At 36.4% G+C, this 27,774-nt stretch overlaps 4 protein-coding genes across 15 annotated transcripts in view; 1 reads left to right on the top strand and 3 right to left on the bottom strand.

Moving 5' to 3' along the window:
- The window catches only part of erc2 (ELKS/RAB6-interacting/CAST family member 2), a 47,994-nt gene extending 40,952 nt beyond the window's left edge, over positions 1-7,042 (top strand). For all 6 annotated transcript variants that reach the window (XM_030133454.1, XM_030133452.1, XM_030133453.1 and 3 more), the window contains 3 exons: positions 1,969-2,036; positions 2,956-3,166; positions 3,260-7,042. In XM_030133454.1, the coding sequence (XP_029989314.1) occupies positions 1,969-2,036; positions 2,956-3,038 (151 nt within the window). In that variant the 3' untranslated portion in view covers positions 3,039-3,166; positions 3,260-7,042. The remainder of the gene's footprint in view (positions 1-1,968; positions 2,037-2,955; positions 3,167-3,259) is intronic.
- Positions 7,043-7,603: 561 nt separating this feature from the next.
- On the bottom strand, positions 7,604-11,985 carry creld1a (CRELD disulfide isomerase 1a). Its single transcript, XM_030133465.1, has 6 exons — positions 11,850-11,985; positions 9,742-9,922; positions 9,568-9,651; positions 8,482-8,577; positions 8,230-8,370; positions 7,604-8,142 (listed from the first exon to the last, which is right to left on the bottom strand). The coding sequence occupies exons 2-6, from the start codon at positions 9,920-9,922 to the stop codon at positions 7,922-7,924; spliced, it is 723 nt and encodes a 240-aa protein (XP_029989325.1). The 5' UTR covers positions 11,850-11,985; the 3' UTR covers positions 7,604-7,921.
- A 1,779-nt stretch (positions 11,986-13,764) lies between these two features.
- On the bottom strand, positions 13,765-25,092 carry il17rc (interleukin 17 receptor C). 2 transcript variants are annotated; one of them, XR_003935369.1, is made up of 16 exons: positions 25,017-25,092; positions 24,403-24,718; positions 23,006-23,234; positions 19,800-19,903; positions 19,544-19,655; positions 18,001-18,042; positions 17,796-17,914; positions 16,685-16,741; positions 16,202-16,262; positions 15,882-16,114; positions 15,650-15,703; positions 15,509-15,560; positions 15,327-15,422; positions 14,999-15,037; positions 14,157-14,906; positions 13,765-14,102 (listed from the first exon to the last, which is right to left on the bottom strand). XR_003935369.1 is itself a non-coding variant. In XM_030133464.1 (15 exons), the coding sequence occupies exons 2-15, from the start codon at positions 24,511-24,513 to the stop codon at positions 14,212-14,214; spliced, it is 2,004 nt and encodes a 667-aa protein (XP_029989324.1). In that variant the 5' UTR covers positions 24,514-24,718; positions 25,017-25,092; the 3' UTR covers positions 13,765-14,211. The 2 variants fall into 2 exon arrangements, 1 of the variants encoding a protein (XP_029989324.1); XM_030133464.1 differs by having other exon boundaries at positions 13,765-14,906.
- A 1,666-nt stretch (positions 25,093-26,758) lies between these two features.
- The window catches only part of LOC115418910 (inter-alpha-trypsin inhibitor heavy chain H3-like), a 41,733-nt gene continuing 40,717 nt past the window's right edge, over positions 26,759-27,774 (bottom strand). For all 6 annotated transcript variants that reach the window (XM_030133457.1, XM_030133458.1, XM_030133462.1 and 3 more), the window contains 3 exons: positions 27,607-27,755; positions 27,432-27,513; positions 26,759-27,287 (listed from right to left, as the gene is read on the bottom strand). In XM_030133457.1, the coding sequence (XP_029989317.1) occupies positions 27,173-27,287; positions 27,432-27,513; positions 27,607-27,755 (346 nt within the window). In that variant the 3' untranslated portion in view covers positions 26,759-27,172. The remainder of the gene's footprint in view (positions 27,288-27,431; positions 27,514-27,606; positions 27,756-27,774) is intronic.

The following is a 27,774-nucleotide window of genomic DNA, read 5'->3' as shown; positions in this document are numbered from 1 at the left end:
CCTGCGATGAACTGGCAAATGTCCACGGTGTAAGTAGTTAGTAGTTGGGATAGGCTCCAAGCAACCCCCGTGACCCTAGTGAGGATAAAGCAGGTTCAGAAAATGAATGAATGAACTTGAATTATCTTAAGAAAAACAAGTGTAATTTTAACAATATTATACCTAGGTTTATCAGTTTATCATTTACACATGTGCATTCCAATCTCACAAAACATTTAGTACCAGGCAGAATATTGGTAAAATTGCATTTATTTTTCTTAAGACATTTCCGTTTATTCATATTTGTTCATGTTGTTCATGTTTTTTGTAAAAGTATAGTTTAGTAATGTAAACATTTTCATGTAATTTTACTTTTCTACACCAAAAAACAAAGAAAATTTGGGGTTGTCATTATTTACAGGTTATTATGATAATATTTTACTGGTTCTGACCCACTTGAAATCTAATTGGACTGTATGTGTCTGTATGTGGAACCTGAATTAAAATGATTTTGACACCATTGATTATTAATATCTTCAGTGTAATTTTTGCATTTCACAAATTCATCCCACGGGCCGGATTGGACCATTTGGCGGGCTGGATTTGGCCCCCGGGCTGCATGTTTGACACCTGTGGTTTAGAAGCAAAGAGGCAGAGGCTTTCCATCCAAAATGGTGTCAGCATTATAGTATGACTTCTTATCAATAATTTGTTGGGCAGTAGAGTGTAGACACAGCGATTACAGAAAGAAGACAATACGTAGCTGGATAAATCCACCTCAAATCACCAAATTTCAGAAAACCTTTGTATTTGACAATTACAGAATTGTTTCACGCTTTCAGAAAATAATGTCATTAGTTGTGGTAAACACCATACAGACCTAAAGCCTCATATCTTCATTAATTTTAAAGGTATCGGCACATTGAAAATGGGATGAGATGTAGATATTACTGTAAAAACGTGTGACGCTAATTCTAGTTCACCATTCATGATAGCTACATGGCATTAGTTCTAATATACTAGATGTCTTTAGGTTATGTAAAATGTGATCAAAAGTTAAATATTTTTGAAATAATAGGTTGCTGAAAACTCAATTCATGCTTCACAGCAATTTCAGTGCAGTGTATCTTCACACTGATCAGATATTTCAAATTTTAGTGTTTATTTCGCATTTTGTCGTACTAATGTGGTTTAGTATCTTAAAAAATTAAACTTACACAAAATCACACCTATATTTCAAATGCATATTGCTCATGTAGGACAAGTTCTGCCATAAAAACAGTTATATTGTTGGAAAGAACATATCTGTATTAATATATGCAAAAAATATGAGGTTGGAATTTTCAAAAAAGAAGAGAAAAATATATTTTTTAGAGTATCAGTTAATTAATTGACATAAAGTTTCCTTCTAGGTTTCTTTTTTGTTTGTCCTGCGACTGACTTCCAGTACAACACTGACTTTGACTGTGAATTTTACAAATATAATCTTTCATTTTCTGAAATTCTGTAGTTTCTCAAAAATGTAAGGATGTTCTATCATTCCTCTATGTCCTTTATGAGAAAAAAAAAAAGTCGAGGAAAAACATAACTAAGTGATTTACTAAAATGTATCAGGAAGTTTGGTTTAAGTTGCAAATAATCAATACTTTTGACTAGTTTCTAATAGTAAATACATTTCACAACATACAATATGGCTCGATTTTGTGCACCATATGAATCACACTGCCATGTTTAGATACAAAGTAAAAAAAATGCAAACTTAAGTAAAATCCAACAGCCTAAAAGATTACCCTAACAACTTTGCACTTGCATTATAAACTAGTCTGTAATTTTATCCGTTAATACTTTCTCTTGAAGCTTCCTTTTTCTTCTTAAGGCACTTATTTTTCTGCCAGTAATGTCATTTGATCAGTAGTTACTATAGTTGTTGCCCTCTTTCTGACTTCCATGTGTATCCCTGCTGCTGGTGTGTAACTTCGCTGCCAACAGGATGATGAGGAGGGCATTTGGGCGTAATCCTTGCTGTGACAACCAAAGCTCTAATGTTGTTTTGAGGGGTAAGATGTATTTAAAACCTTTATACTTTGCCATCCTTAACCCTTAGGGGTCCGCGCTCACGGCCCCATGACTGAATAACATGACATTTTCAACACGTCGTAGCGTTGGAAGTCGGTCACATAGACCATTGGGGACAATTGCATTCAAAGGTGTGGATGTGAAACACTCTATCACTTTTTATTTGCTGTTGATAGAGCAAATACAAGTGGAGATATGACAGTTTGAACTCGGAGCAAACAAATGTGAATAAAAGTATGAAAATGAGGTGGGGGGGTCTTATATTTCTAACCATATCTTCGTAATTTTTTGTCCTTTTTCAAAACGGAAAAAAACTGGCAGAATCTGCGGATTCTAATCCACAGACTGCATTAGCATTACAGGTAATGGTGAGAATGACCCCCACCTGAGCCAGATGTGGAAATCGGGAGGAATTGGGGGGGGTGGGTGGGCTGGTGAGAAAACGCTTAAGTAAAGATATGCTTTTATGTCAAATATTTGAGTGTAGTTTTAATTTATTACAATTTTAATTTTCTATACCTAATATTTGGAACCAATATTCACTTTTAAAGTCATTCAAAAGGTTCGTTAAGCATTTGAGGCATTATTTCTGCAATAAATTATATACATTTTTCAAATCGGATTTTATATTTTTTGTGTGTTTTTTGGAATTTTGTGTTGATATAATAGGTTAAAGTGAAAAAATAATAGGCAGATGAGATAGATGAAACTGAGCTGAAAAAAACAAACAAACAAACATGGGTATAGAAAACATTTCTTTATATAGTATAAAAAGGCAAATTCAGAAGTTCTCAAAAATGGCCAAAATAGTCTCAGACCCCTAAGGGTTAATGTCCTTTGCTGTTTTATAAAGAATGATTTTCATGCTGATGCAATTCTTTCTATTTCACACTGATGCAGATGATTCAGTCACTACTGGAGGAGCACAGCCATGCCATGATGTTGAAACACTACCCAACCAAACATTTATTACCTCCACTTAATCAAAACTCAGCAGTGGGATCTTTGTTTTTTGGGTTTTTTTGTTTTGTTTTTTGTTTTGTTTTTATGTGGGAATGAGGAGGGGGTACTCAGGTGTGCAGGTCATGCAGGGAGACTGACCACTGAGCAGGTAACACATGCTTATTATAAGGACATATATTCCTGTATGTTTCCAGCTTGTTTCCAAACTTTAACTCACACTGCGATTTCCTTTTTGCTGAAGGTGACCTGAGATCTCTTCTTTGTGTGACCAGAAACAGACATCCTCCACTTCCTACTCTGTACAGGATCACACTTCTTGGACTGAATCTGCAGAAAGAGACGGATATGGATACTGATAAACAAATACATGTGCTCTGTGTCAGACTGTTGCTTCGAAAAAGGCGTGTGGTCAACATCCTGCGTCTCTTTGCCACAAAGGTCTCCTCACGTGGCTATCACATGCTGAGCGCTCCCGTCTGCACCTCTTCAAGCCAACACCACCCTCTTGAATCTCCCAAACAGAGATCTCATGACTGTTTCCACCCTGCCAGCCTACTGTTTTTCTTTTTTTATCGCTGGTGTCGTTTCTTTATTCAAGATCATGGTTGTCTTGCTGTCTGTTTCACCTGCCTGACTGACTCCTCTGGCTCTGACTCTGTCATAGTTTCTCGATCTTCACTGCCCTGCTGACTCACCTGGTGACATCTGGCCCGTCTACCTGGCTATCATTAGTGTGCAGAGTCTCTTCTGTTGCTTTAATTGCTAAATTATGTTCCCATGTGTACCATTTCCGACATACTGACCTCTTTTTTTTACCGTTCCTCACACCATCCCTTTCTAAAGAAGTTCATGTTTATCCTTTCCAAAAGAGATGTAGTGCCCCTTTCACTAGCATGCTTCGCATACACCATGTTTTGGGTGATTTTAGGTTTTTCTGTTGTCATGTTTGATAGCAAAAGGAAGAGTTATGAGCTGACTGACTGTACGCCTTTAGTCTTGCCTGCAGCGTCCTGGTTTTCCGTGGCTGCATGAGCAGGGCCTCCTGTTCTTGGGCTTGTTTGAGCCTTGAGCTGTGGCTGCTATCAATGTTTCTCTTCATGTTACCTCATTTAAATCAGAAGTAGTCAAAAAATCAATCTATGCAGATGTCAACATAGAGTAAATGCATTTTTATTTCCCATTTCTTCCTCAAATTTATCAAAATGGAATCAACTATCAAACTGGATCAGTCTGGAGAGTGGTCAGAAAATGTTCATCAGTCAGATTACTTTGAGTTAATGAGACTATGCACCTATGCACCTCCTCCGTGTTGCAGGAATTTTTACTAATGGTGCTTCTGCTGGTGCTCAAACTAAATGGTGTCAGAAGACCTGGTGAAGAGCATCTTTTAGTCCTTTTACAGTGGAGGGACTCGATCCCACCATGGGCTTAATAAACAACTGTAAAAGACTGCTTTGTACATACAATGTGACAATGGGGGCTTTGTGTGCCATGACCACTTTAAGACCCACACAGAGGTGATTAGCCTCTGCAAATATTGCTACTATAAATACCATTATAGACTATAAGGAAAGGTGATGTTCAGTAGATGTTTCCCTGCAGGTCTATTTGTACCATTGACACCTAAATCTCTAACCTACAGTATGCTCCTGTTCCCTTTTCCCTCCAGACTATCTCCCTCGTAATTCTCCTTTTCCAGCAGTAGTCATGTGTGACCTCCCTAAACATAGTGACTTGTTTTCTCCTTCTCAACAAGGTGGCCTGTGCCTCGTAAAAACTGTACACATAATATGATAGATATGCATATATTATACATATAGAGAGAAATCTATAGAGTGTGTCTATACGTGGTCAGAAAACTGTTTCAAACTGACAAGATAATATATGTTTGTTCTTCATGGTTATTTTTCTAACTGGCTGGAGGTCAGAAAGATGTCTTATTTAGAGTGTTGAGTGATGGGATTTTCCTCTGATTTGTACATTGTAAGAAAACCCCTCAGCAGCAAGTAACATTCCCTGTCTGAAAATACAGGACAGCCCAATAGAAAAAGAGCTTAAGAGAAGTTTATTGCAAAAAGAAAAGTGTATCCAAATCTATCTAGAAAACTAGAAAAGATAAGATTATTACATTCCTTTCTTAATGTGAAAATATTTGTTGACACTCAGTTGAAGACCACTTGGCCTGTGGTAGCAACTTAGAAAAAAAAAAAAAAACTTATTGCAGCTCACATAAGTAGCAATGAGATTATGTCTGCTGCACACAGCGGTCAGAAACTTGCACTTGTGAGTGAGGACTATCACTATTAACATCCAAGTGGAGGTTTGAGTGACTCTGTCGGGATTGCATTTCTTTTGCGTGTTTGTCGTATTTGTCGTCTTGTAAACAGAAGTGGTGACGTATGTGACTGTGACAGCTGACTAACTAGAAAAACCAACACACATTGTTGCAGTTTAGTGGAAATGAATTAGACTGTTACAATCCCACTTCCTGTCCCTCAGCCCACGTGTGTCTCCCTTAAATGGCCAAGTGTTGATTGTTGTATATAAATGTCCTTCCATCTTCCATAAACAGAGATGATCCACGCATCATCTACTTCCCATATGAACCTAATCACCCCCGTCACTGACAAAGAATCACCAGATTGTGTGAAATGTTGGTGTTTGTGTTTACAATGTTAAGGAGAAAGGTCCTGATTTGGGTAAAAAAAAAAGGGAAGACAATGCAAACAGACAGAGGAGCAAAAATCCTCTCACTTCACCATCAGGGGGCCGGAGTGCGAATCCTCCATTTTCAGGTCCTTATCTACTGAATACTTGAAGTAGGGGGTTCTCCTACCATGAAACAGCATATATGATTTACGTGGTAGACAACATGGAACATTACAATTGTGCCCATGCATGCTGATTTTTACATAACGTGCCAACTGAAAGTGATGATGTAAGGATTATCTCCTGTTCTCTATGCAGAGCGATTTCTCACAGAGGCTTAGAGACTGGGGCTGGTTTCCTGGGCTCAGACTAAAGACTAATCCTAGTTGTGAATGACTGACATCCCACTCTGTGCAAGAAAAGGTCAAGAAGTTCAGTCTACATCTGTGCCTAGAAGCAGCCATGTAGAAAGATGGAAACTTAAGGCGAAAGGCCTGTAGATTCACCAGTAATTTTCTTAGGCCTTCGAAGAAAAACATTTAAAAAGCCTGACATACATTCACTTTATTGTTGTACACAGGTTATTTTTCTTTTATTGTATGTTGCTGAAAACTCTGGATTAAACAAATCACTGTGACCAATGCCAGAAGCATTTTTGTTTGACAGAACAAATATTGTGTTTACTTTTTTTATTCATTTTTGTATTTAATTTGAGCTTTATTTTTTCTATTGTTTCAGCTTATTAATATGCCAGTTTGAGACTGTACTCTTTGTATAAGTAAATGTTTTGAGCTGTACAGTAAAGATCTAGGAACAAGTTAAATGTGAGTGTCCAGCATGCTGAATGATTACTTGTGTGAACGTGAGCTAATTTCCCATGAAGCATCATTCCTCATACATTAATTGCATCTGCATCGTGCATTGTGACGGTGTGATGTTGTGTTTGAGAGTGATGTGTGTCTCACTTACTGTGTCCCCTTAGTAGACAGCCTGTGCAGTTTTGTGAGAGTGCAGCATGTTTTTGGGGTCGCTGGTGTAAATGTATTCAGAAAAGAGGAATGTGAGTGAGTGCATACGAGTGTGTGCGTGCGAATAAGTGTGAATTACTTTGATTTATGGGCGTGTCTGTGTTATGGATGCAACAGAGAAAAATCTATTTAAAAAACTTTACCAGAGGAAGTCCCTTGAGAAAAAAAAAGCGAGACTGAGTAAAAGTTTTGAATGACGCATGGATACTCTGTAATGTTTTTTCTTTTTTAAACCTAGGAGGCTGTCCTCAGTGCCCCAGTTTGCTATTGTATGTGCTGTATCAGAATATTACTATTGAGTGTTGGCCAGCTTGTTTATATCCATCAAATAAAGGTGACTTTCTTTCTGTCTCTGTTTGTGCTTTCCTAAAAACCAGATGAATTTTAGTGCAAATTTAGTTTAATTAAACCGTATTAAAGTTCATTCAACTGTACTTATTTATGTACTCATATAGTTTATATATTTGGCATTTTTGTGCCATTATTACATTGTGGGCAGTAAAAATGGTAGGAAATGAGTCAAGCAAAGGTTACACAGACCATGGATAGTGCAGCTCACTAGTCAAAAAACATGTTATTCAAATGTTCAAATCCTAATTTTTTTTCATTCTTTTTTTGCATTTACATAATTAAATGACAGTTGTTTTTATGCATATATTAATTTCACTGCAACAACTGAAGTTGCACAAAACATTTAGGTAGAACATGTAGTTCAGTCTACGTAATTATCCATGTGAAGAACTCATTCTTTTATCACTGAAAATTTCATACTTTTTTCAAACTGTTAAATATTTTCAAAGTATTTTAATAAATAAAACGTACTGAGTGTTAACACAACTTTATGTCTTTATTCATAAAAATATAAAGTGTCCACATTGAGAAGTATTCAGCATATTGAAAATGTTATTCAAACAACAATACAAAGACATTATCAAGCCGATCCATTATAGCAATCAAATGTACTAAGGCCTAGTATGTGCATACTCATGATTTAAATTGTTTTTAATTGAAGTTACACTTTGCAAATTTTCCAGCAGCACCAAATGCCAGAATAATGTACAGATTATAATATTTATCAGCAATTAAAATTAAAGATTCACGCCTACATATTTTCCCATCAATAACTTTTCTTATCCTATTGTTAAAAAAAAAAAGAAAAAAAAGAGCAAAAATGATCTGAACAGTAGCTGGCACATTCATTTGTGTTTCTACCACAGAATTTAGTTTCAACGTCCCTTTAGGAAGCTATCTAAGAATCGGTCTCCTCTGTCAGAAAGCCAGTACCCTGCAACAGCTGCTAATGCTCCCATGAATATAGATGTGTAGACCATGTCTCCTTTAGCAGCCAGTGTGGCCAGAGCACAAAGAACCACCCCCAAAAACATCTGCTGCAGCACCACCACCTCATCATCCTGAATATCTTCAAACAGACCTTTCTCATGAATACCTACAAATAAACACAAGAATAGTGACTTAAAGTGTTTGTTCATACAGGTATCTTTGCATATGGAAGACAGGGTGAGACATCACTTACTAGGAAGCTGCTTCTTCACACAAACATTGTTTTTGCGGCTAAAACCTTCTGCACAGTCACATCGGAAAGAGCCCTCAGTGTTCACACAAATCTCATCCAGACCTTGACAGGCAAGGACTCTGTCACTGCATTCATCTATATCTGAGCAAATAAAGCAGAAGTACGTCATGTAAATACAAGAAACCTCACATACACATAATGAATGTATGCCAATGGAATAATGCATTAAAACAGTCTGTGATATGTACCTACCCAAGCACTTGGACCCTGTCACTCTATAACCATCAGCACATTTCCTACAGCGAGCTGGTCCGCTGCCCATACAGCCCACACAGGCAGGGTCACAGTCTGAGGAAAGAAAGCTTTATTTACAGACTGCACAGTAAATACTGTAAATAAGGTAAAAGGAAAAAAAGAAAACATCAAACCCCAGCAATCAGATCTCACAATGATGCAGTAACAGTATAAGAGTAAATAACCATACATTTTGGACCAGGGCTGGCCGACGTACGATGTATAACCATTGTATGTTGTGTGGGGTATATTACTGTTTCATATTATTCTCTATTATTTATATTGTCTTGCAAATCATTGTTCTCCCTGAAATATTTGCATCCTTTGGATGGCACTTGTTTATTAGTATGCATGAAGGCAACAGAAACAAACATGGAGGACTGTGAACACGACACACAATGAGGTAATCAGACCAGAAAATTATCCAGTGGTTATTTTAAACTTTTCATAAAGCCGCAGAAGTAGAAATCTGGAGAAAAAACAACCAGAATTTTCAAATACAGACCTCCCTTCTGCATCTCTCTCCTCTGAGTTAAAATTGATGGGCTAAATATAAAGGTATCTACTATGGAGCACAGAAGTCACTTTTTCATGAAAAAGAGTAGTGGATGGCCATCTGTAATGACAGCTGTAATCCAGCTTTATTTAACCCTGTGTCATTCTTTCAACAGCACAGAAATAGTGTCTACAGAAGGAGCTACTATGCCTGTTTCCTCTCAGACCTCTTGAATTACAATATGCTGAAAGGTCATTCATTTTTGCCCAGTGATACCAAAAACTATTAAGCAATGCAATTTTAATTAAAACAACAGAAGATGGAATGTCCTTTGCGGTGGACAGTTGTTTTGTTTTTTGTATAAAGCTGTGAAACCTTTGTCCACAAACATGGACAGAAAACCCATAGCTGGGTCTTAGGAGGTTAAAAAAACAATCAATCTGTGAACAGGATATTATCTGGCATAACTTTTAAGTATATAGTGGATTTATTTTTTTCATTTTCTAAAGTAAATGAAAACATTGTATCATCGATAAGAAATCACTGACCTTTGCACTTAAAGGAACCTTCTGTATTCACACAGAAGCTGCTAGGAGGACATTTATCCAACTCAGTACCGCACTCATCAATGTCTGAGAATACAGCATTAAAAGCAGTCTGTTAATAGTGTTCATCATTCCATACATACGAGTGTGGATGACTCATGGTACTGTATTCAGTACCTACACAGGTGCCATTATGTAGTATCCACCCTCCTTTGCATTCTTCACAATGGTCATTTCCTGGGCCTGAACACTTTCTGCAGGTTTCTGGACAGCTGTATACCTGAACAGCCAGAAAACAACACAGCCAAGCAGCCGGCAGCAACTTCCTGTGAAACCTCCACAACCCCATCGGTCCCATCTGGTCCAGAAGATAAAGCTGTTTATCTCTCATGAAAAATCATATTCAAGTTTTGCAAAAATAATGCAAGATGGATTCACTACAAACAGACAGTGTCAAAATGCAGCCTTTTTTTTTTCCATCTTTTTTGAGGCAATCCCAAAATGTAATTTAGCAATTTTGTAATAATTTCTGAAGCTCAGATAAGAAAGAATTTGATTATTTTGGAATTACAGCAGCGGGAAGAGAGGACATATAGGGTGATCACATCCTAAAAAAACAAATGAAAAAGTAAGTGGAGTTTACTCATTTCCCTGCTCTGTCGCACAGTACTTTTCCCTTCCTGCTCACTGATACCCTGCCTAGTCAGGGATGCGTTTAAATGAGAGATAATTGTAATGTAGATTAAATTAAATTACTGTCCTTTTTAGGTAGTTCAGTCAAACCAAGACAACCATTATTCTGCCCAAGTCTTAACTTTCAATATTTTCAAAAATGTTGGTATGGTATGGTCTGGTATGTATAACAACAATGGGAGAATATGGAACATTGTGCCAAAACCATGTGTTAGATTTACATTTTAACACAATGTTTGTGAAATATACAATACTGTGCCAAAATTTTAGGCCACCATTAGATTTGTTGTTTTACCAAGTTTTAATAACTATGTATTTGTCAGGGTCCACCCCGCCTTTGCATATTGGTAGATGGAATAGCCACTGGCATGACCACTACCCTCTCAAGGATTAAGTGGAAATTAATGGATGAATGTATCAGGAAAACTTTTGCTGATGGACAGACGTGACAGTGGATGGACGTGACATTACCCGTGATGATCTGGTCAGTACCAATACTTTATTAGTAATAAACTTATATACTTACTATTGGTAATTATCCTCTTATTCATAAATGTTAGTATTGTGGATCTAAAACAATAACAGCTTAACAAAAACACTAAATGTGGCAGTGGACAGATGTGACATGGTTGTTACAGATCCCATCATACTGATGCTCGGCAGCCATGTCACCGTTTCCACAAATGATCCCTGTGCAAAAACTAGAATCATAATTATTTATTGTATAGTTTATCATCATACTAAAGAGTAAATAACAATATAGAAGTGTTATTTCTTTATAAAAATGCTTATTATTAGAAAACTGTTGACTTAAAAAGTGACATGTGACATTCTTAATGTATGTATTCGCATAACATAAACAGGATGGATCAGCACCATACTCCATATCGCAACCTGTAAAAATAAAACATGTGATATGTAGTATAGAATCTTGTAAGAACAATTGGGGAATCCAAAAGAATAGAATATTTGTTTTTCAGGTAAATTCAGTTAAAATATAACTTGGCCATTTGTGACATGAAAATATAGCATGAATTGTGGTGAAATTGGACATTTTTGACCTGAAAACATGGTTCATATGACCATCAACATGTTGCAACAGAACTGAAATCCTGTAAATTTGCATAACTTGCATTTACCAACACAAAGTTCCTTTGGGGATTCATTTATATTGATTTCTTATGCACAAAAACATAAATTAGACCTCTAAGCAAATTTTAGCCTATGTATATATATATGTATGTGTATATATATATATATATATATATATATATATATATATATATATATATATATATATATATATATATGACTGAAATCTGCTTAAACTAATATATTTATTTTACAATCAAAATGTGGTTCATTCTCTCAGTGTGTGAAACATAGGACAAGACAAAAATGCTGTGACTGTGAAATGTGTTTGATAAAAAAACAACAACAAAACAGCTTGATAAAGCGAAATTTTAATAACTGTTTATAGTAAATAGTAAATAGTTTGGCTCATTCTGTAATTTCTCAATTTTTGCAGTTATAAATATTAAGTATAAAATGTTAGTGAGCATACCACATATATTTAGCAGACATTAGCCTACCTTGATAAAACACAGGGTCGCTGACAGTAAACTTGTCTGTGGTGAAGCATTAACAGTTGCACAGACACGCTTGTCCCCTTCAGTCTCAGACCCTTAGAGTTTATTCGGACGGGACACCAAAACATCCCAAGCGGGTGGAGCTTTATCAACTTCCATGCGCCGCCCATGCGGTACGTACAGGTCAATAGACTCCGTACTAAACTGTTTAAGTACTTCCGCGTGTTACTTGACTGACACAAGAATGCACCAATGAGAAACACTTCTGCTCTGAAAACCAATCAATCACAATCCGAGATCCGCCAGGTCCAAAAATAAACTCTTTATTTATAGAACAGAGATGGGACATGGTGTGAAAGATTTCAGTTTATACCGTTGGGTTACACTTTTTAAATATACAGATAATGGGTTAAACAGCTTTACAGTTTAATGGATAAGTCTGGACAAATCCAGCATTTTTCTTACAATCAATAAATATCATAAGTCTATAATCAACAATGACCTGACCCTCTAACATGTAATGTGCTAAAATCTGACATGTATGTAGTGCTCTCCTGTTATCAAAAGACCAGCGCTTTGGAAAAATTAATGATAAATATACTGTGGGAAGCAGCATATTTAGAAAAAATTTCAAAAATGTCAGTTACATGAGTAATATTTTTGTATGGGGACAAGTGATATAAATTGTTGTGGAAAACCAAAGCATTTAAAGACAGTCTAGACCCTTCTGGTGTGCCCTGTGAGACCTAACTTTTGAAAAATACTAATTACAGCCAATGGTGAGAGACAAATCATGTTTTATCCTTTTTGAATTGTGCTGCTATTTGCCCATAGAATGTTTGTCGGTTTAAAGCTGGGGTATCAAACTCATTTTAGTTCAGGGGCCACATTCAGTTAAATTTGATCTGCAGTGGGCGGAACCAGTAAAATAATAACATAATAATATATAAATAATGTCAACTCCAAACTTTTCTCTATATTTTACAGTGAAAAAACTAAAATTAAACAATGAAAATGTTTACATCTACAAACTGTCCTTTCAAACAATGTGAATAACTTGAACAAACTGAAGAATAAGAGTAAATTTAACAATATTCAGCCTCAGTTTATCATTTCCATATGTTCATTATAATGTACAGATCACAGTGGATCTACAAATACACAAAACATTTAGTATCAGGCAGAATGTTGTTAAAATTGCACTTATTTTTCTTAAGACATTTGAGGTTCTTCACATTTGTTCAGATTATTCACACTTTTTGTGAAATTATTCTTTGTTTTAGTGTAAATACATGAAAAAATTTACATTTACAAAGAGAAAAATTTGGAGTTGTGAGTATTTATAGATTATTGTGATAGTATTTTACTGGTCTGACCCACTGGAGATTGAATTGGTCTGAATGTGGAACCTGAACTAAAATGATCGCTAATTTCTTAATATCTATTTTTGCATTTCACAAATTCATCCCAAGGGCCAGACTGGACCCTTTGGCGGGCCAGATTTGGCCCCCGGGCCGCATGTTTGACACCAGTGATTTAAAGGATCATTTTTATGAGAAAGTTGCAGTTTGAGTCAAAGACAGCAAAGACATATTGTTTGGTCATCAACACTAAAACAGTTGCAAGTCTTCTGCAGCACTAGTATTAAAAGAGGTGAAAATCACTACAGTCTGGTCATGATGAGGCTGCAGAGATATCCTCAGTGACTGAACAGATCATGGACACAGACAGCTATGATGACCTTCAGGTGTGTAGTCTTTCTGTTCACATTGCTTTACAGTGGGATACTTCAGTTTTACAACAACTAAGTCTTTCTTGAGTGAAAAAAACAAACAAAATATCACATGTCTAAATAATGATAGAAATTAAACAGAACAAAAACTGACTTGTTTCTTCCCATTAACTGTGATACAACTTATTTTTCCATAATAAGATCCCATAGAGCACAAATGGAAGGGGCAGAACTTCAGCACTCTGTAGCCTACACTAACTTGCAATGCCCAAACTGTAATGATCTGTAGTTAAAAATAGGACTGAAATGTCTTGGAGCTGTTATCTGGACTCAGGCAATATCACTGTGCGCATTAGGAACATTATGTTTGATTAGAGCATTGTTGGGTTTGGTCTTTTTGTTATTTGATGACACTAACAGGAATAACAGATTTTAAGAAAGACAGATTTACCTTTTATCTCATCCATGACTTGGATAAGCTCATCCTTCATATACACAGACTAATAATAATAATAATAATAATAATAATAATAATAATAATAATAATAATAATAATAATAATAATAATAATAATAATATACATTGCCAAACAGTTTCTTATTTACAATGGCAGCCAGATAAGTACTTGCAGCATTATACAAGCTTAAAAGGTTCTGCCTCCAAAATTTTCTCCCCTGCAAAATATTTAGAGTGTAATGTCTTCTGCTGAACTGCTCCCTCTTTAGCTTTTCCTCCAGACACAACTGAATGAGGCTGTTTCCACTGTGACCACATCTTTCTGTTTTGTCCATTAACTGTTCTTCCCACAGTTAGTTCAGACAGCAGAGCATCAGCCTGGGAAGGAAACTGGAAAAGAGGCAGCCCCTGAAGAAGCTCTGGTAGACGTCTGTCTCTGCTTGGTGGCTGTGACCAGTGGCAGTCGAGTTTCACCAGGAGAAAACGCTCACTTGCAATTCCCCTGTTCTTGCACGCTTTAATGTCCAACAGTGAGGCTGTGAACACATCAGAGTAAGGGGACACTGTCTGAGGAAGACTACGATCCTCTAACTTGATGGCTTTGTTGTGTTTATCAGTCCATTCCTCTGCTCTCTCCAAGGATTTCGGGGTCAAAACGAGCACAACTCTGTCACCCTGGCTGTTCATATTCAGCATCTGAGAGTAGTACCATTGCAGAGGTCCACTGGTCCACTGCCCTTTCCTGCTCCACTGGTCCACGGTCACACTGAAGCCTTGGTTGCAAAGCAGAGAGCCGAGCCCACACACCAACGCTGAAGCAGCTCCATCTGCATCTGGAGGACTCAGCAACAACACACAACCCTTTTTGCCAACTTTAGAGGAAAAAACACAAAAGGATCAGTGTCAGAGTGTGCTTGTACCATTATGAGGGCATGACTTTTTGACACAAGGAAAGGAAACTTACTCTTTACAAATCCTCCATGACGGCAACTCCAAACCCATCCTAAAAATCAGAAAATTATGAATAAACACCAGTATACTGAGTATAAGCAGTTGAATCTATAAAAGCAAAATGTATGCGTATCCTCAGAATCTTTAGTGATATTTAAATAAAGCCTAACTTTAATAAATATCAATTGATTTCTGAGACCATTTGTGATAAAATATCTGAGGAAAGTAGTAAAGATGACGGATGCTTTTTTTTTTTTTTTTTTTTTTCAATCATTATAGGTTGGTAAACAAAACGTAAACTACATACAGTACTCCAAAAAGAGAGAAGGGATGAAACTTACTCTTGACAAAGTTCCGAAGAAGATAAAATATCAGTATAGTCAAGCAAATGAGAAAAATCACAGCCACAGCAAAGAGACTCCAGCGCCACCTGTCAGCTGAAAGTATAACAAGACAAAACGCACTTTAAAAAGCAGAAACACTTAAAATTCTGTGTCTTGTTCAGCTTTGGCTTTTCACTTACTGTTACGATAGCAGACTGGACCCAGTTCATGGTTCATTCCCTTTACTTTCACCTGCACAAATGGACAAAAGTGAACATACTAGTAATGTTCAGAGACAGTATATATACATACTAAAGGTTTAAGTCAATAATACCCCTTACCATCATGCACGGGCATTTCTGGAGATCAATTTGTTCAAACACTCCAATTTTCCCCTAAAATTGCAGAAAATATAGATAGACACAAACATTTACTACAAAGAATCTGACAAATGCTAAGAAACAATAAGATTTTATACAGCATTATATGTCAAGAACAGCTGAAAGTTGAAGTAAAATGATCACATTAAGACTTTAAAGCAAAAACAAGTGGTCAAAATGGTGATTTTCTTACCCAAAGTCCCCTTTCATTTTGTATCCAGTTCTCCCTTGTAAAATTCTGTCTAAAGCCTTTTATTTCCCTGCAGCTGCTCAGTTTGGGCCCTCCAGTCCTCTCACAGGCCCACACTACACCTTCCAGCCTGCAGGGGGCAGACAAGTTCCACAGCAGCATCAAGCCATTGTCGTTCATTTGACCCTGGTGGACAGACACTGATAGATTCTCCCATACGTTCCTCTGGAAAATATCTGGAATATACACAAGGATGATCAGGATACATGCTCACTAACTGAAACTGAAGTGATGACAGTAAAAAGAAAAACACAGCTTTTCACCTTGGTGTTTAAAAGGGCATTTTTTAGCGCGCACCGACATCTGATCATGCTCATCCCAAACCTGTCGCACAAACAAACACATCAAACAAATAAGTGTGTATTGGACAGAAAATGATTGTATTACACTGAGCACTTGAAAAAATACAGCAACACAGTGGCATCTATATTATTAAGTGGATAAAAAGTTCGATTATAAAAATGTATTTTATAGCATTAATCAATGTTTTAAATGTTTTACAAATTAAAAACTATATGAAATATCCAAAAGTACTTGTAAATTCAAAATGGCTGAAGCCAAATATCTTGAAAAGTTAGTGAGTGTAAAAATACATTTTCTTAACTTTCCACATATATTTTTCTGTTTTTTTTCCTTCAACATATTTATTGTACAATTGTTGTGAAATATCTTTGGACAGTTTAAGTAAATGTTGCTTCATCATTCACTTTTTCCATTTAGAAAGCTTGATGTGTAAGTGAACATACCTCAATACATGTGCAGGAAGTGACTGAGTACAAGGGAATAGTCAACCAGTTCCATGGCTACAAAAAAAAAATTAATATCATCATATTATTGACATTGAAACAAGATACATAAACAACAGAAACAAGAGGAAGACACAGAATACCAAACACAAAGACTCAGTATGGTTGTAAATTCAACACACTGTCCCAATTAATTAATTATTATTATTATTATTATTTTTTTTTTTTTGCAAAAAGGCGCATGTCACCAGGATGTACCAACAATATTTTCTTTGGTCTTTAGAGTGTATATATATATATATATATATATATATATATATATATATATATATATATATATATTTATATATTTTTTTTTTTCCCACACAGCTTTGGACATAATAATAAAGACCACTGGGACACAATTATGAAAAGTCACATTTTGTCATAAATGTGACAGTGAAGCCATTAGAGATTTCATGTTTGCAAATCTGATGTAAAAGTCTGGCAAAACACACACAAAATGTTGACTTTGCAAATTTAATAGAGAAATGAGCTGCACTGAAATTAACAACAAAACAGGTACATGAATTAAGAATCGAATATGATATTAGAAAACAGTCAGAATCTCAAAAGGGTATTTGAGGGGTTCATGTATTGAATTTCTGTAGAAAATCACATTTCCTCCAAAGCTGTACTTGTACTTAAATATACAGTATAGCTTTAAAACATGGCTGTAGAATACAATGAACATGTGCAGGGGTAGGAACATTTGATCCTTTTTGATAAGCATTTGTGCTATATTAAACATACCTAAAAGCATATAAATTGCCTCATATCACAAACCATACTATAAAATGCCATTTACATGTAACTATATAAGTTTGTTTGCTCATAGGGGTTTGGTCATATTTATTTGGCACAGAGGCACAGAAAGTAAAAACAGAACAAACAGACGGGCCTCCCTAATCTGAATGACAAATGGCATTGAATAACAGATAACATTAACCCTAACCCTAACCCTAGTGGTCATTCATTATTCCATGCCATTTGTCATTCGGATTAGGGAAGCCCCAAACTGACTCAACATCTGCCACGAAGACTACACACTGACATACAGTATAACACTCACCTTGCATTTCCCATTACTCTCATTCTGGATGCACATGGAGGGGAGGCTTGTGTTACTGTCAGAAAAATGCAGCTCAACCTGTTTCAGTTCCTGGTCAACCTTGTGCCTAAATATGGGCACTGAAAGGAAAAAAGGAAAAACTAATTTATTTTAAGAAAAAAACAGAAAAAATTAAAGCAAAATGAAGTATGCAGGTGTAATTTACCATGGCAATCTTCTATAAACTCCTTTAGCTCCAGGGAACAAACTTAGGACAAAAAGGAAAACGTGTTATTGTCACACATGTTTTGATTTACAACCTCAATTCTACAACAGCTGCGCCGCTGTGTAAAATGTAAATAAAAACAGAATGCAATGATCTTCAAATCTCAAAACCCCTTATTTTTTTCATAATGGAACATACAAAACATATTTGTGTAAAGTGAGGTAATGAAATATTTTTGGAGAATTTTGGTAATATCTATATTATAAAGCCAAGTGGCCTGTGTGCATGCATGTGTATGTGTGTGTGTGTCTCGGGAATCACACAAAATCCGGAAAGAGGTGACTGCAGCAGTTGGGCATACTTTTGTATTTTTGGTCAAGGAAGACCACACACGTTTGGGAGATATTAGTAATTTTGGAATACAATAGCTGTACAATCATGTTGCTATGCCTGGAACGCTTTGGCAGTGACTGCTGGACAAATGTGGCACAGCATAAACGAATACAAACAGCATAAAAACTAACACATCTAGAACCCGTGGATCCCCACAGGTCAATGCGCTTCTTGAATTTAATATAGAACAGGGGTGTCAAACTCATTTTAGTTCAGGGGCCACATCCAGCCTAATATGATCTCAAGTGGGCCGGATCAGTAAAATAACAACAGTGAAAAAGTAAAATTACATTATGATAATGTTTACATCTACAACTTTTCCTTAAAAATCTGAATAACATGAACAACCTGAAATGTCTTAAGAAAAGCAAATGTAATTTACCAATGTTCTGCCTCAGTTTATCATTTACACATGTACATTACAACTTAAATTACACAAAACATTTAATAACAGGCAAAATATTGGTAAAATTGCATGTACTTTGCTTAAGACATTTCATATTATTCACATTTTTTGTAAGATACTTTGTTAATATAAACATTTTCATGTAATTATGTAATGTAATTATACTTTTTTACATTGCAGTTTTCATTATTTATAGGTTATTATGATAATATTTTAGTGGTCTGACCCAATTGAGATCAATTGTTCTGTATGTGGAACCTGAATTAAAATCTTCAGTGTTATTCATCCTACGGGCCGGATTTGGCCCCTGGGCCTTATGTTTGACACCTGTGATATAGAAGAATCTGGATGATGACCTGGCCTGCCTACAATCCAGACCAGTCACCAACTAAAAACATCTGGGTCTGACTGTTGAGCACCTGGAATCCTATATCAGATAAGAGTGGGACCACATTCCTCTCCTCTGTTGTTAAAATGGCACTGCCGAAACTTTTTTGAGAAACGTTGTTACCAACAAATTCTAAATTACAAGAATGTTTCTTAAAATAATTTATTTTCTCAGTTTAAATGTTTGATATGTTCATTATATTCTAATATAGAAAAAACAAATATGGGTCTATGAGATTTGAAAATCATTGTACTTTGTTTATTTAGGTTCCACACAATGTGTCATTGTTTTTGGAACTGGTGTTGTATGAGTATAACAGGAGTTTTATAATTCAGTGTGAGATACTATAAACTTACCTTCAACTAGAGAAGGCACAAAAACCTCTTTATTTAGACTGGCTTTAGGTGAATAAAGCAAAACTTGACTGCCGAAGGAAACCCCCTCTGGTTCAGTAATCACCATAGATATCTAAAGGAATCACACATATGAAGAGACATTTTTACATCTATTTATTTGGATTTTAGAGTTACTGATGCAGAATGACTGGAAATGAGCTTGTATCCGCATAAACAGTGTGGTGTTTACTCTGCCATACAAGGAGTCTGCACATACCTGTTCTTTATTGTGGTGAGAAAGAGCTGCATGACTGACCGTAAACTCCACCTTGTTGCACATGGGCAGGTTTTGAGGTGTTAGGTAACACACTGACAAAGAGCCTGTTGCAACAGAGATGACACATCACATGTAATCCTCAGTGTTCAGTAAATCAGTAATAGGCATTTCAACCTTAAGGGCAGCACAAACAAGTCACTCCCAAACAGATACCAGCAAATGTTTATTTAATACGTCACCTTTTAACTGAGTGTACTTATATCAACAACATTAAATTAATAACAGAAAAGACAAATCAACTTATCAGCCTTATCCCTGTGGTTTGTAACAGTACATTTACAGTTGTGAGGTAAAAAAAACAAAAACAAAACAACATGCAACACACATTTACACACTGCCCTTTTGACAACTTCACTGTTTGTTTATTCACTTTGCCTGTTTTATTGTGACAGTACTAATCTAGGACATGTTCAGTAAAGTGAAATCTGACTACTCTACTTCCTCTCCTTCCTCTCCTTTTTGAATATGAAAATGAAGTCTTTTTTTTTTTTTTCTTATATATGTATACATTTTCATGTTTTCTTAAAATCTGTTTTATTTCTAGGCACTAAGGTAGGATTATTTTGTTTGATTTGTTGCCTATTCAAAATAAACTGAACTGAAATCACTCTGCGTTTAACCCACCATTAGAACATGCAGGATCACACACACACACACACACACACACACACACACTGCAGATCAGGAGCAGAAGGAAGTCATGACAGGGAGCCAGGGAGGATTTTCTTTCTCATGGGCAGAAGAGCAAAAAATTTATCTGCTGATCTAGGAAATTGAACAGGCGACTCCTCGGTCACAAGCGTTTCTCTAATATTAACATCTATCGCTGTGCTCAAAAGCGCAGTTTCCTGACCAGGAATCAAACCCGGGCCACAGCGGTGAGAACACTGAATCCTAAGCACTAGACCACCAGAGACTGAGGTTGTCCAAAAGTGATAATTTTTCTTTGTTCAACGAAGGAAACTCATTTTAAAACACTAAATGATATTGATGAGACAAAGATTTAATATTGAGAAAAATAACTGTGTTTTCTGTGAATCTGAAATTGAATCTTTAGAACATTTATTTTTTGACTGCCTGTACACCAGGACATTTTGGACAGCATTTCAAGAATGGACATCTGAGAAGGACACTCATTTGCCCAAACTGGAAAAACAAAAAATGAGAAATTATGTACAACACTTTAATTATTATGGCTAAAAAAAATTATATAAAGATGTAGATTTATGAAAAACCGCCCACTGTTCTTAATTTACATAAATTAAATAACAAACTTCACAAAAACACTGAAACATGTAAAAACCAAACAAGCCTTGATTGTTTGTGAAAATTTGAATGTATTGATTCCTGATTAGATCTCTGGCTTTATTTTGTTATTTATTTATTTTTTATTTTAGTTTAATTTATTGTATTTTATTAATTTTTAAAAAAAATAATGTTCTTTACAAATACTGTTCAGATAAGTTTTGATGCTGTTCCACAGTCTGAAAAATAAATCTTTTTCCATGGAATTCATTTGAATGTATGACCAGATTTTGATTAACAAAGTAAACTTTTTAGTAAAAATAAACTTTGACAACAGTATTTGGAAATGTTAAAATATTATTATTATTATTATTTTTTTTTTCACTTTTTGACTTTGAACTTACATGTCGCCTTAGCTTTCTATGTTAAAAAAAAATCTAATTAACCACATTAAAGAATATTACCTTTTTAAAATTAGGAATGAGGACATACGACATATCAGGTGACATATCTGAAAGGGTGCGCCATTTGGAACTTCCAGACTATCAGTTGCTATGGGCAACAGCAGAGTAAAGATGTGCGGGAAAGAGCTGAATAAATCAAGATTTAAGGAAAAAAAAATGGATACGGTAGCGGCGAAAGGAGGGGGTCTCTATCTGGAAAAGCTCAACACCACTGCTAGGCAAAGGTATTTGGAGAAGATCAGAGATATGAAGGATATAGACCACTACGAGCTACCAGTGTTCGACTGGTGCAGGGATCTGGACTCTGCCACCCTGTACCTACATGCAGTTAGTTAACTATCTCGTTTTCGGCATAAGTTACTACACAGTGGAAGAATTCAAAAGCTTTAAGTCCTTTGACAGATATGGACAGTTTTGCTGTGGCTGGTTCAAGGTTTGGAGAGCTACAAACCTGATGACTGTGAAAACACTGTGGTGCTGTCAAAGGTCAGCCCGTGGATAGTTCAATGTTTATGTGTTGTAAACAAGGGGATAGTAATGATGAAATGGTAGTATCATTGTTTCATAGTCAATAGACAGCATCTTTTATGTTTTTGTTTCCTCCCTACATTCTTGTTCCATCTGTGAAGTGACGGGGGTTGGATTCTACTTTAGTGATGGTCTGGTTAGTGTGTTGGTGGGTTAGTGTGTGGGTTGTCGTACCAAATTCTACTCCCTGCCGAAAACTGCATCGCCAGCAGCTCCCGAAAGCAGCTCCCCTTCCTAAGTCAGCTAAAAAGAGGACAAAGTGCACCAAATTCACCCTGTCACACCAGAATAGCTCCAAATTTGAACTGCTAAAGTCATTTCATTCCTTCAGTTTCACAAGCTAATTCTTCTGATGGGGGATGCAGTTTTTGGCAGTACCCGGTGCCGAATTCTGCTCCCTGCCGAAAACTGCATCCCCAGCCGCAGGTAATGTAGTTTTCGGCAGTATCTGTTTATATTGTTATATATTTTGTGTGCTGTGTATCTAAGATTAAATTTTAGAAAATTTTATATACCTTACAGTTGCACATTCTTTAATAATAAACAGATGAAAAACCTAACTGCAATATTGTCCTCTTCATGGCTGACTTAGGAAGGGGGAGCACTTTTTGGCAGGGAGTACAATTCGGCACAACATGGGTAAGTGTAAATGCATTAAACTAGTCGGAAACCCAAAATAACGTACCTCCGGGTTTCTACGTTTGCTGTGTCAATCGCAGGAGTAACTGGAACAGTTTTAACGCAGCAGTGTGTCCCAGGCATCTACGATCGGACGGATTTTACAGACAATTTATGAAAGCAATGAACGCACTGCTGTGGGACTGTTGGCGCCTGTAAGGTCAAAATGGCGAAAAGGGGCGGGGACAGTGGTCGTTACGTCATCTCCTCAATCAGTCAAGTTTTTTATACCTGTCATATTCCTTGCATCCCCACTGTAATCATCTTCTCCAAGTGCAGAGTGACTCTCCACGACTTTATCTGGATGAATATCAACTTCGATGTCGATGGCCAGACACAGTATACATGATCTATCTTTGCAGCACAGTTTCACCTTTGGCACCAGGTTCACGATATCTACAACGTCATTCTCAGTGATCAGGAGGAACATTTCATTCTTCAAAGTGCAATCAGAGAGGCCCTAAGACGAAACACAGTATAAATGGAAAAAGAGAAAAACATACAGTTAATTTAAAGTGTGGCATTGAATTCAACATGACAGTAAATACAGGGTGACCCAAAAAAAACGGGAATTTTGAAGTGCATATTGGCAGACATGAGCAAGTGGCAGCACTGCAAGACAGTGACCTTGAGCAAGTAAACACACCCTCATTTTAGTAACCATTGGCGGCTGTGCGAGAATTGTTCGGTAACCGTGTGATCTCAAGATTTGGTAACGTTCCCTGGCCCCCTAGATCACCAGATTTGTCCGTTTGTGATTTTTTCTTGTGGGGCTATCTCAAGAGTAAAGTGTACACGACTCGACCAAGAACTCTGGATGAGTTAAAACATAGAATTCAGGATGAAATTCACAGTATCCCAGCTGAGATGTTGCAGCGGTCAATGAGGAATCTCAACAGCAGATTTCAAGAATGCATTCGTACAGAAGGACGCCATCTACAGGAAGTAATTTAAAAAAAATGAAAATTCCAGTATTACCTCCGCCAAGGAGGTTATGTTTTTGCCAGGGTTTGTTTGTTTGTTTGTTTGTTTGTCTGTCTGTTTGTTTGTCTGTCCGTTAGTGTGCAACATAACTCAAAAAGTTATGGACAGATTTGGATGAAATTTTCAGGGTTTGTTGGAAATGGGATAAGGAAGAAATGATTACATTTTGGTGGTGATCGGGGGTGGGGGGGGCCCACGGGGGGGGCCACTGATCAGCCTTGGCGGAGGTCTGCGCTCTCCGAGTGCTTCTAGTTGTTTCTTAAATGGCATGTTTTAAGGTTTCAATTACTATGAATAAAATATTTTTCTTCCATCACTCTTGGTTTTGTTGGATTGTTAAAAAGTTCCCGTTTTTTGTGTCACCCTGTATTTGCAGGGGCCAGTATGTAAATACTGTGCAACAGCTTCATTACTGAGAGTCATGTTGGCAGATGGCTACTGTTTGTCTGCTTTAAATCAAATGTTTGAGCACACTCTGTTAGTAAAGCAAGGAAATTAAACACCAGAGCTGGGAAATTAGTAGTGTTAGGAAATTAAAAGTTGAATCTGGGACTAAAATCAACAGGTGTTGTTCTGCAGCCCCGGAAATTTTAGCTGTATTTTAGTTTATCTAAACAAGAACCAGTGTCAGAGTAAACACATACCTGTGAACAAATAACGTCTTGATTGTCATATTCAGTCATCTCCAAGCTCCAAGCTGACATACACGAAGATAGTAAAACACACCATATGAAGGACTGTCCAAGACGAAACATTTTGCTTCAGGATGCTGAGAAATATCTAAGTCCTAGAGAATTTTTCTATAAATATCGTTCTCCATTAGTGATAGGAGAACCTTGTCTGACCAGTCTAGTGTTTTCAGTCTCATTATGACCTGAAGTTGACGATTAACTAAATTTCCCAAAAATGTACGCTGGCTGGCAACACAGGATGTTACCAAGGTTTCATTTTTGTTTGGACCTGGAAAAGAACAAACAAATGTTATGTTGTAGTTTTAATTTGACACTGATATGAATGAAACTCAATATGTGGTAAAACTGGTATTTGTCATTTTATCACAAAGTTTACTAAAATGCAGGAAGACAGCCTATTATGTCACGTTTACAGTAACTTAGAAAGTAATAACTGAGACCTGCATATAACACATTTTAACATTAAAGTTAAAACAGAACTATAACAAAACATAGGATAGGAATATCAATGTAACCTCTACAAATTAAAAATGTAATCTTAAACAGCTGCCATGTAAGGTACTTACTGTGTTAAATAATCCTTTTCAGGTAATCCATGGAGAGCATTCTCCCACAGCACCTCACATTATCACTGTAACTAAGAAATGTTTGAGTCATAAAAGTGCACGTCACTGTCATGTCTCAGGAGAGGCCCCTCCCTGCTCTCTCTCTCTCTCTCTCTCTCTCTCTCTCTCTCTCTCTCTCTCTCTCTCTCTAGTAAACTGCCTTTGATTTAGTCCCAACTTTGAATAAGGCCTTATCTACTTGTTAAAACACACACAATCCTTAAACTTCCTGCTGTGAATTTCTCATTACAGTATGTATCTACAGTGGTCAAAGTCCACTGCTTCTTTTTTTTTTGTAAACAAAATGACACCACCTTGGTTGCAGTAGGTTTACTTCTTTAACCTTTTGGATTTACTGTGGTGGCAACAATCTGTAACACGTAAAATATGTTGTTATGTATATTTTGCCAGAATAATACTTTTTCAGGTGCCAGTAAATTGCACCTTGTGAGACAAGTTTATTACCACTGTCGAGAAGAATCCACATACCTTTGACCAACACCGTGCAGTAACACAGTCCATTCACATAGTGTAGCACAATAAAATGTAGTTCACACAGTGGCTCAACTGGTTTGCCCACACTCTCGGGAACTGTTGTATGACAAAAGTGAAACAGAAAACCTACATGTGTACTTTGTTCACTGGTGTGACAGTTAATAGGCGCAGTGTATTTACATTGATTGTTGTTTTTCTATAGACGCCCCTGAGGAACTGGTATATTTACTCTGCTGCAGTTTAGAATAACAGTAATTTCATTGCATAACGTTCATTGTTGGCTTTAAAAAATCAAACATGTTTAACTTAAGATGCTCTGCATTTGTTAACACTACTGAATAACTGTAAAAATTAAAAACTACATAGGTTTATTATGTATGATTTCACTCTCTGCTAAGACCAGTTGTCCACTTTTCCTGTCATATCACTATATTTATTAAACCACAAATTATGATCTACATTTTCTTCTTTTATAGTTCCTGACTCGGTCAAGACCACTGCTGTAACTCTGTCACGACTTTTCTAGTGTTTTTTAATGATTAGCCTTTAAGATCATTGCAATGAATATTTGAAATGTAAAACGTTTTTCAAGCTCATGAGTCATCACTTACTCGCCCCTTCCCACATACCATTCTATATACAGTGGCTGTCATAATGTCCCTGCTGTGTATCTTGTCTGATGTTGTTTTTCTCAGTCTTACTCTTCCTCAGTCTTTTTGTCAACCCTTCATAGCTTAGTCTTATCTCAGTCTGACTAAATTCTGGGTCCCACAATGCATTATCAAAAGTAATGACTATTGTTATGTCTGAATGAACCCCCTTAAACAAATTAATGAAATATGCACAAAAAAATATGTACATATACTATATACATGGTTTTAACACTACAAAATGGCAAATTCACTTTATAGTAGACTGTAAGATGTACTAAGTAGTGATTGATCTCAGACACAGCCCTTGGCTTGCACATTAGTTTCCGTTACCAATTGCACAATACACTTTTGTATTTTATGCTAATTACTGTTGCTCAATTCCAAAGCTATTAGTTGTGATGCAAAATTGCAAAATGTCCGAAATCTCTGTTTAATGCTCACTACTGAGTGAACTTTGTTTTAATACAGGGAAATAAAGGACTGATTCACAAACTACTACTATTATTTTCTCCTTTTGATTTATTTACTGCCATTAAAAGCAAAAAAACCCTCCCATGTAAAAAAAAAAAAAAAAAAAGAAAAAGAACTTAAAAATTAAAAGTGAAAAACGTTCTTTAAAAAAATCATCATTCTTTCATGAAAACTGGTGCAGTAGTTTTTGTAGAAGTCTGCTGAAAGTTGGACAGGTGCTGCAGTGATCGCATAATGTTCTTGGTGAAGATACTAGACAAACACATAAGTCTTCATGTGTGAAAGCATATTTGAACAAAATGAAACAGAGGCATTATCCAAACAATCCTTTGGGTAAATATTAGACCATAAACTTAATACAAAACAACCAGACTCCTGGGATACTATTTATTTATTTATCTTTGCAACAGGTGGTAAACTTCCTATGCCTGATGTTTCAGTGTTTGCCTATTTTTTGTTAAGATGGTGTCATTTAAGGTGTGCCAGTATAGCTCCCAGTTACAGGGCTGTGACAGTGAAATGGTCCAGGGGTCTCTGCAGAACTGACTCAGCAGACGTGAGCCAACAGTTCAGTGATGGGGGGGATGCCACACTGTAATCAGCAGCATGGGATCTGCAAAACAAAAAACAAAGAAAGCAGCTTTGTATCTCAGAATAAGAACAGGATGTATGTAGGACGTTGACACTTTAACTGTAATCTTAGAATGCACAATCATGCTGTTACTTTTTCACACTAAGAACAGACTCCGAACTGTACCTGGTAACATTAATCTCCTGGTCGTTGATCTTTACTTTTGTTACAGACTGTTGCACTTCCTCACGAGCTTCTGGCTTTAAAACTGGAATCACAGACACATAGTAAATCAATGCCATGTCCTTTAATTTAATTATACAAGTCATAATTATACTCCTATTATTATATATTCACAAACCTAAAATTCCCTCCGTGTTGTTGTCCGATGGCACCTGTCTTAAAACCGGCCAGAGGAATTGTTTTCCAGCTGTTTCATGAAGTAAGATGACCAGACGTGTCTCTCCAACAGTAATATCTGTCTCCTTGTCCCGTTTGATCACAGTCGCTCTAAAAATACACAACATGT

The sequence above is a fragment of the Sphaeramia orbicularis genome, chromosome 5, assembly GCF_902148855.1.
Source record: "Sphaeramia orbicularis chromosome 5, fSphaOr1.1, whole genome shotgun sequence".
Lineage (NCBI taxonomy): Eukaryota > Metazoa > Chordata > Actinopteri > Kurtiformes > Apogonidae > Sphaeramia > Sphaeramia orbicularis.
This window is presented reverse-complemented; position numbering and strand designations above follow the sequence as displayed.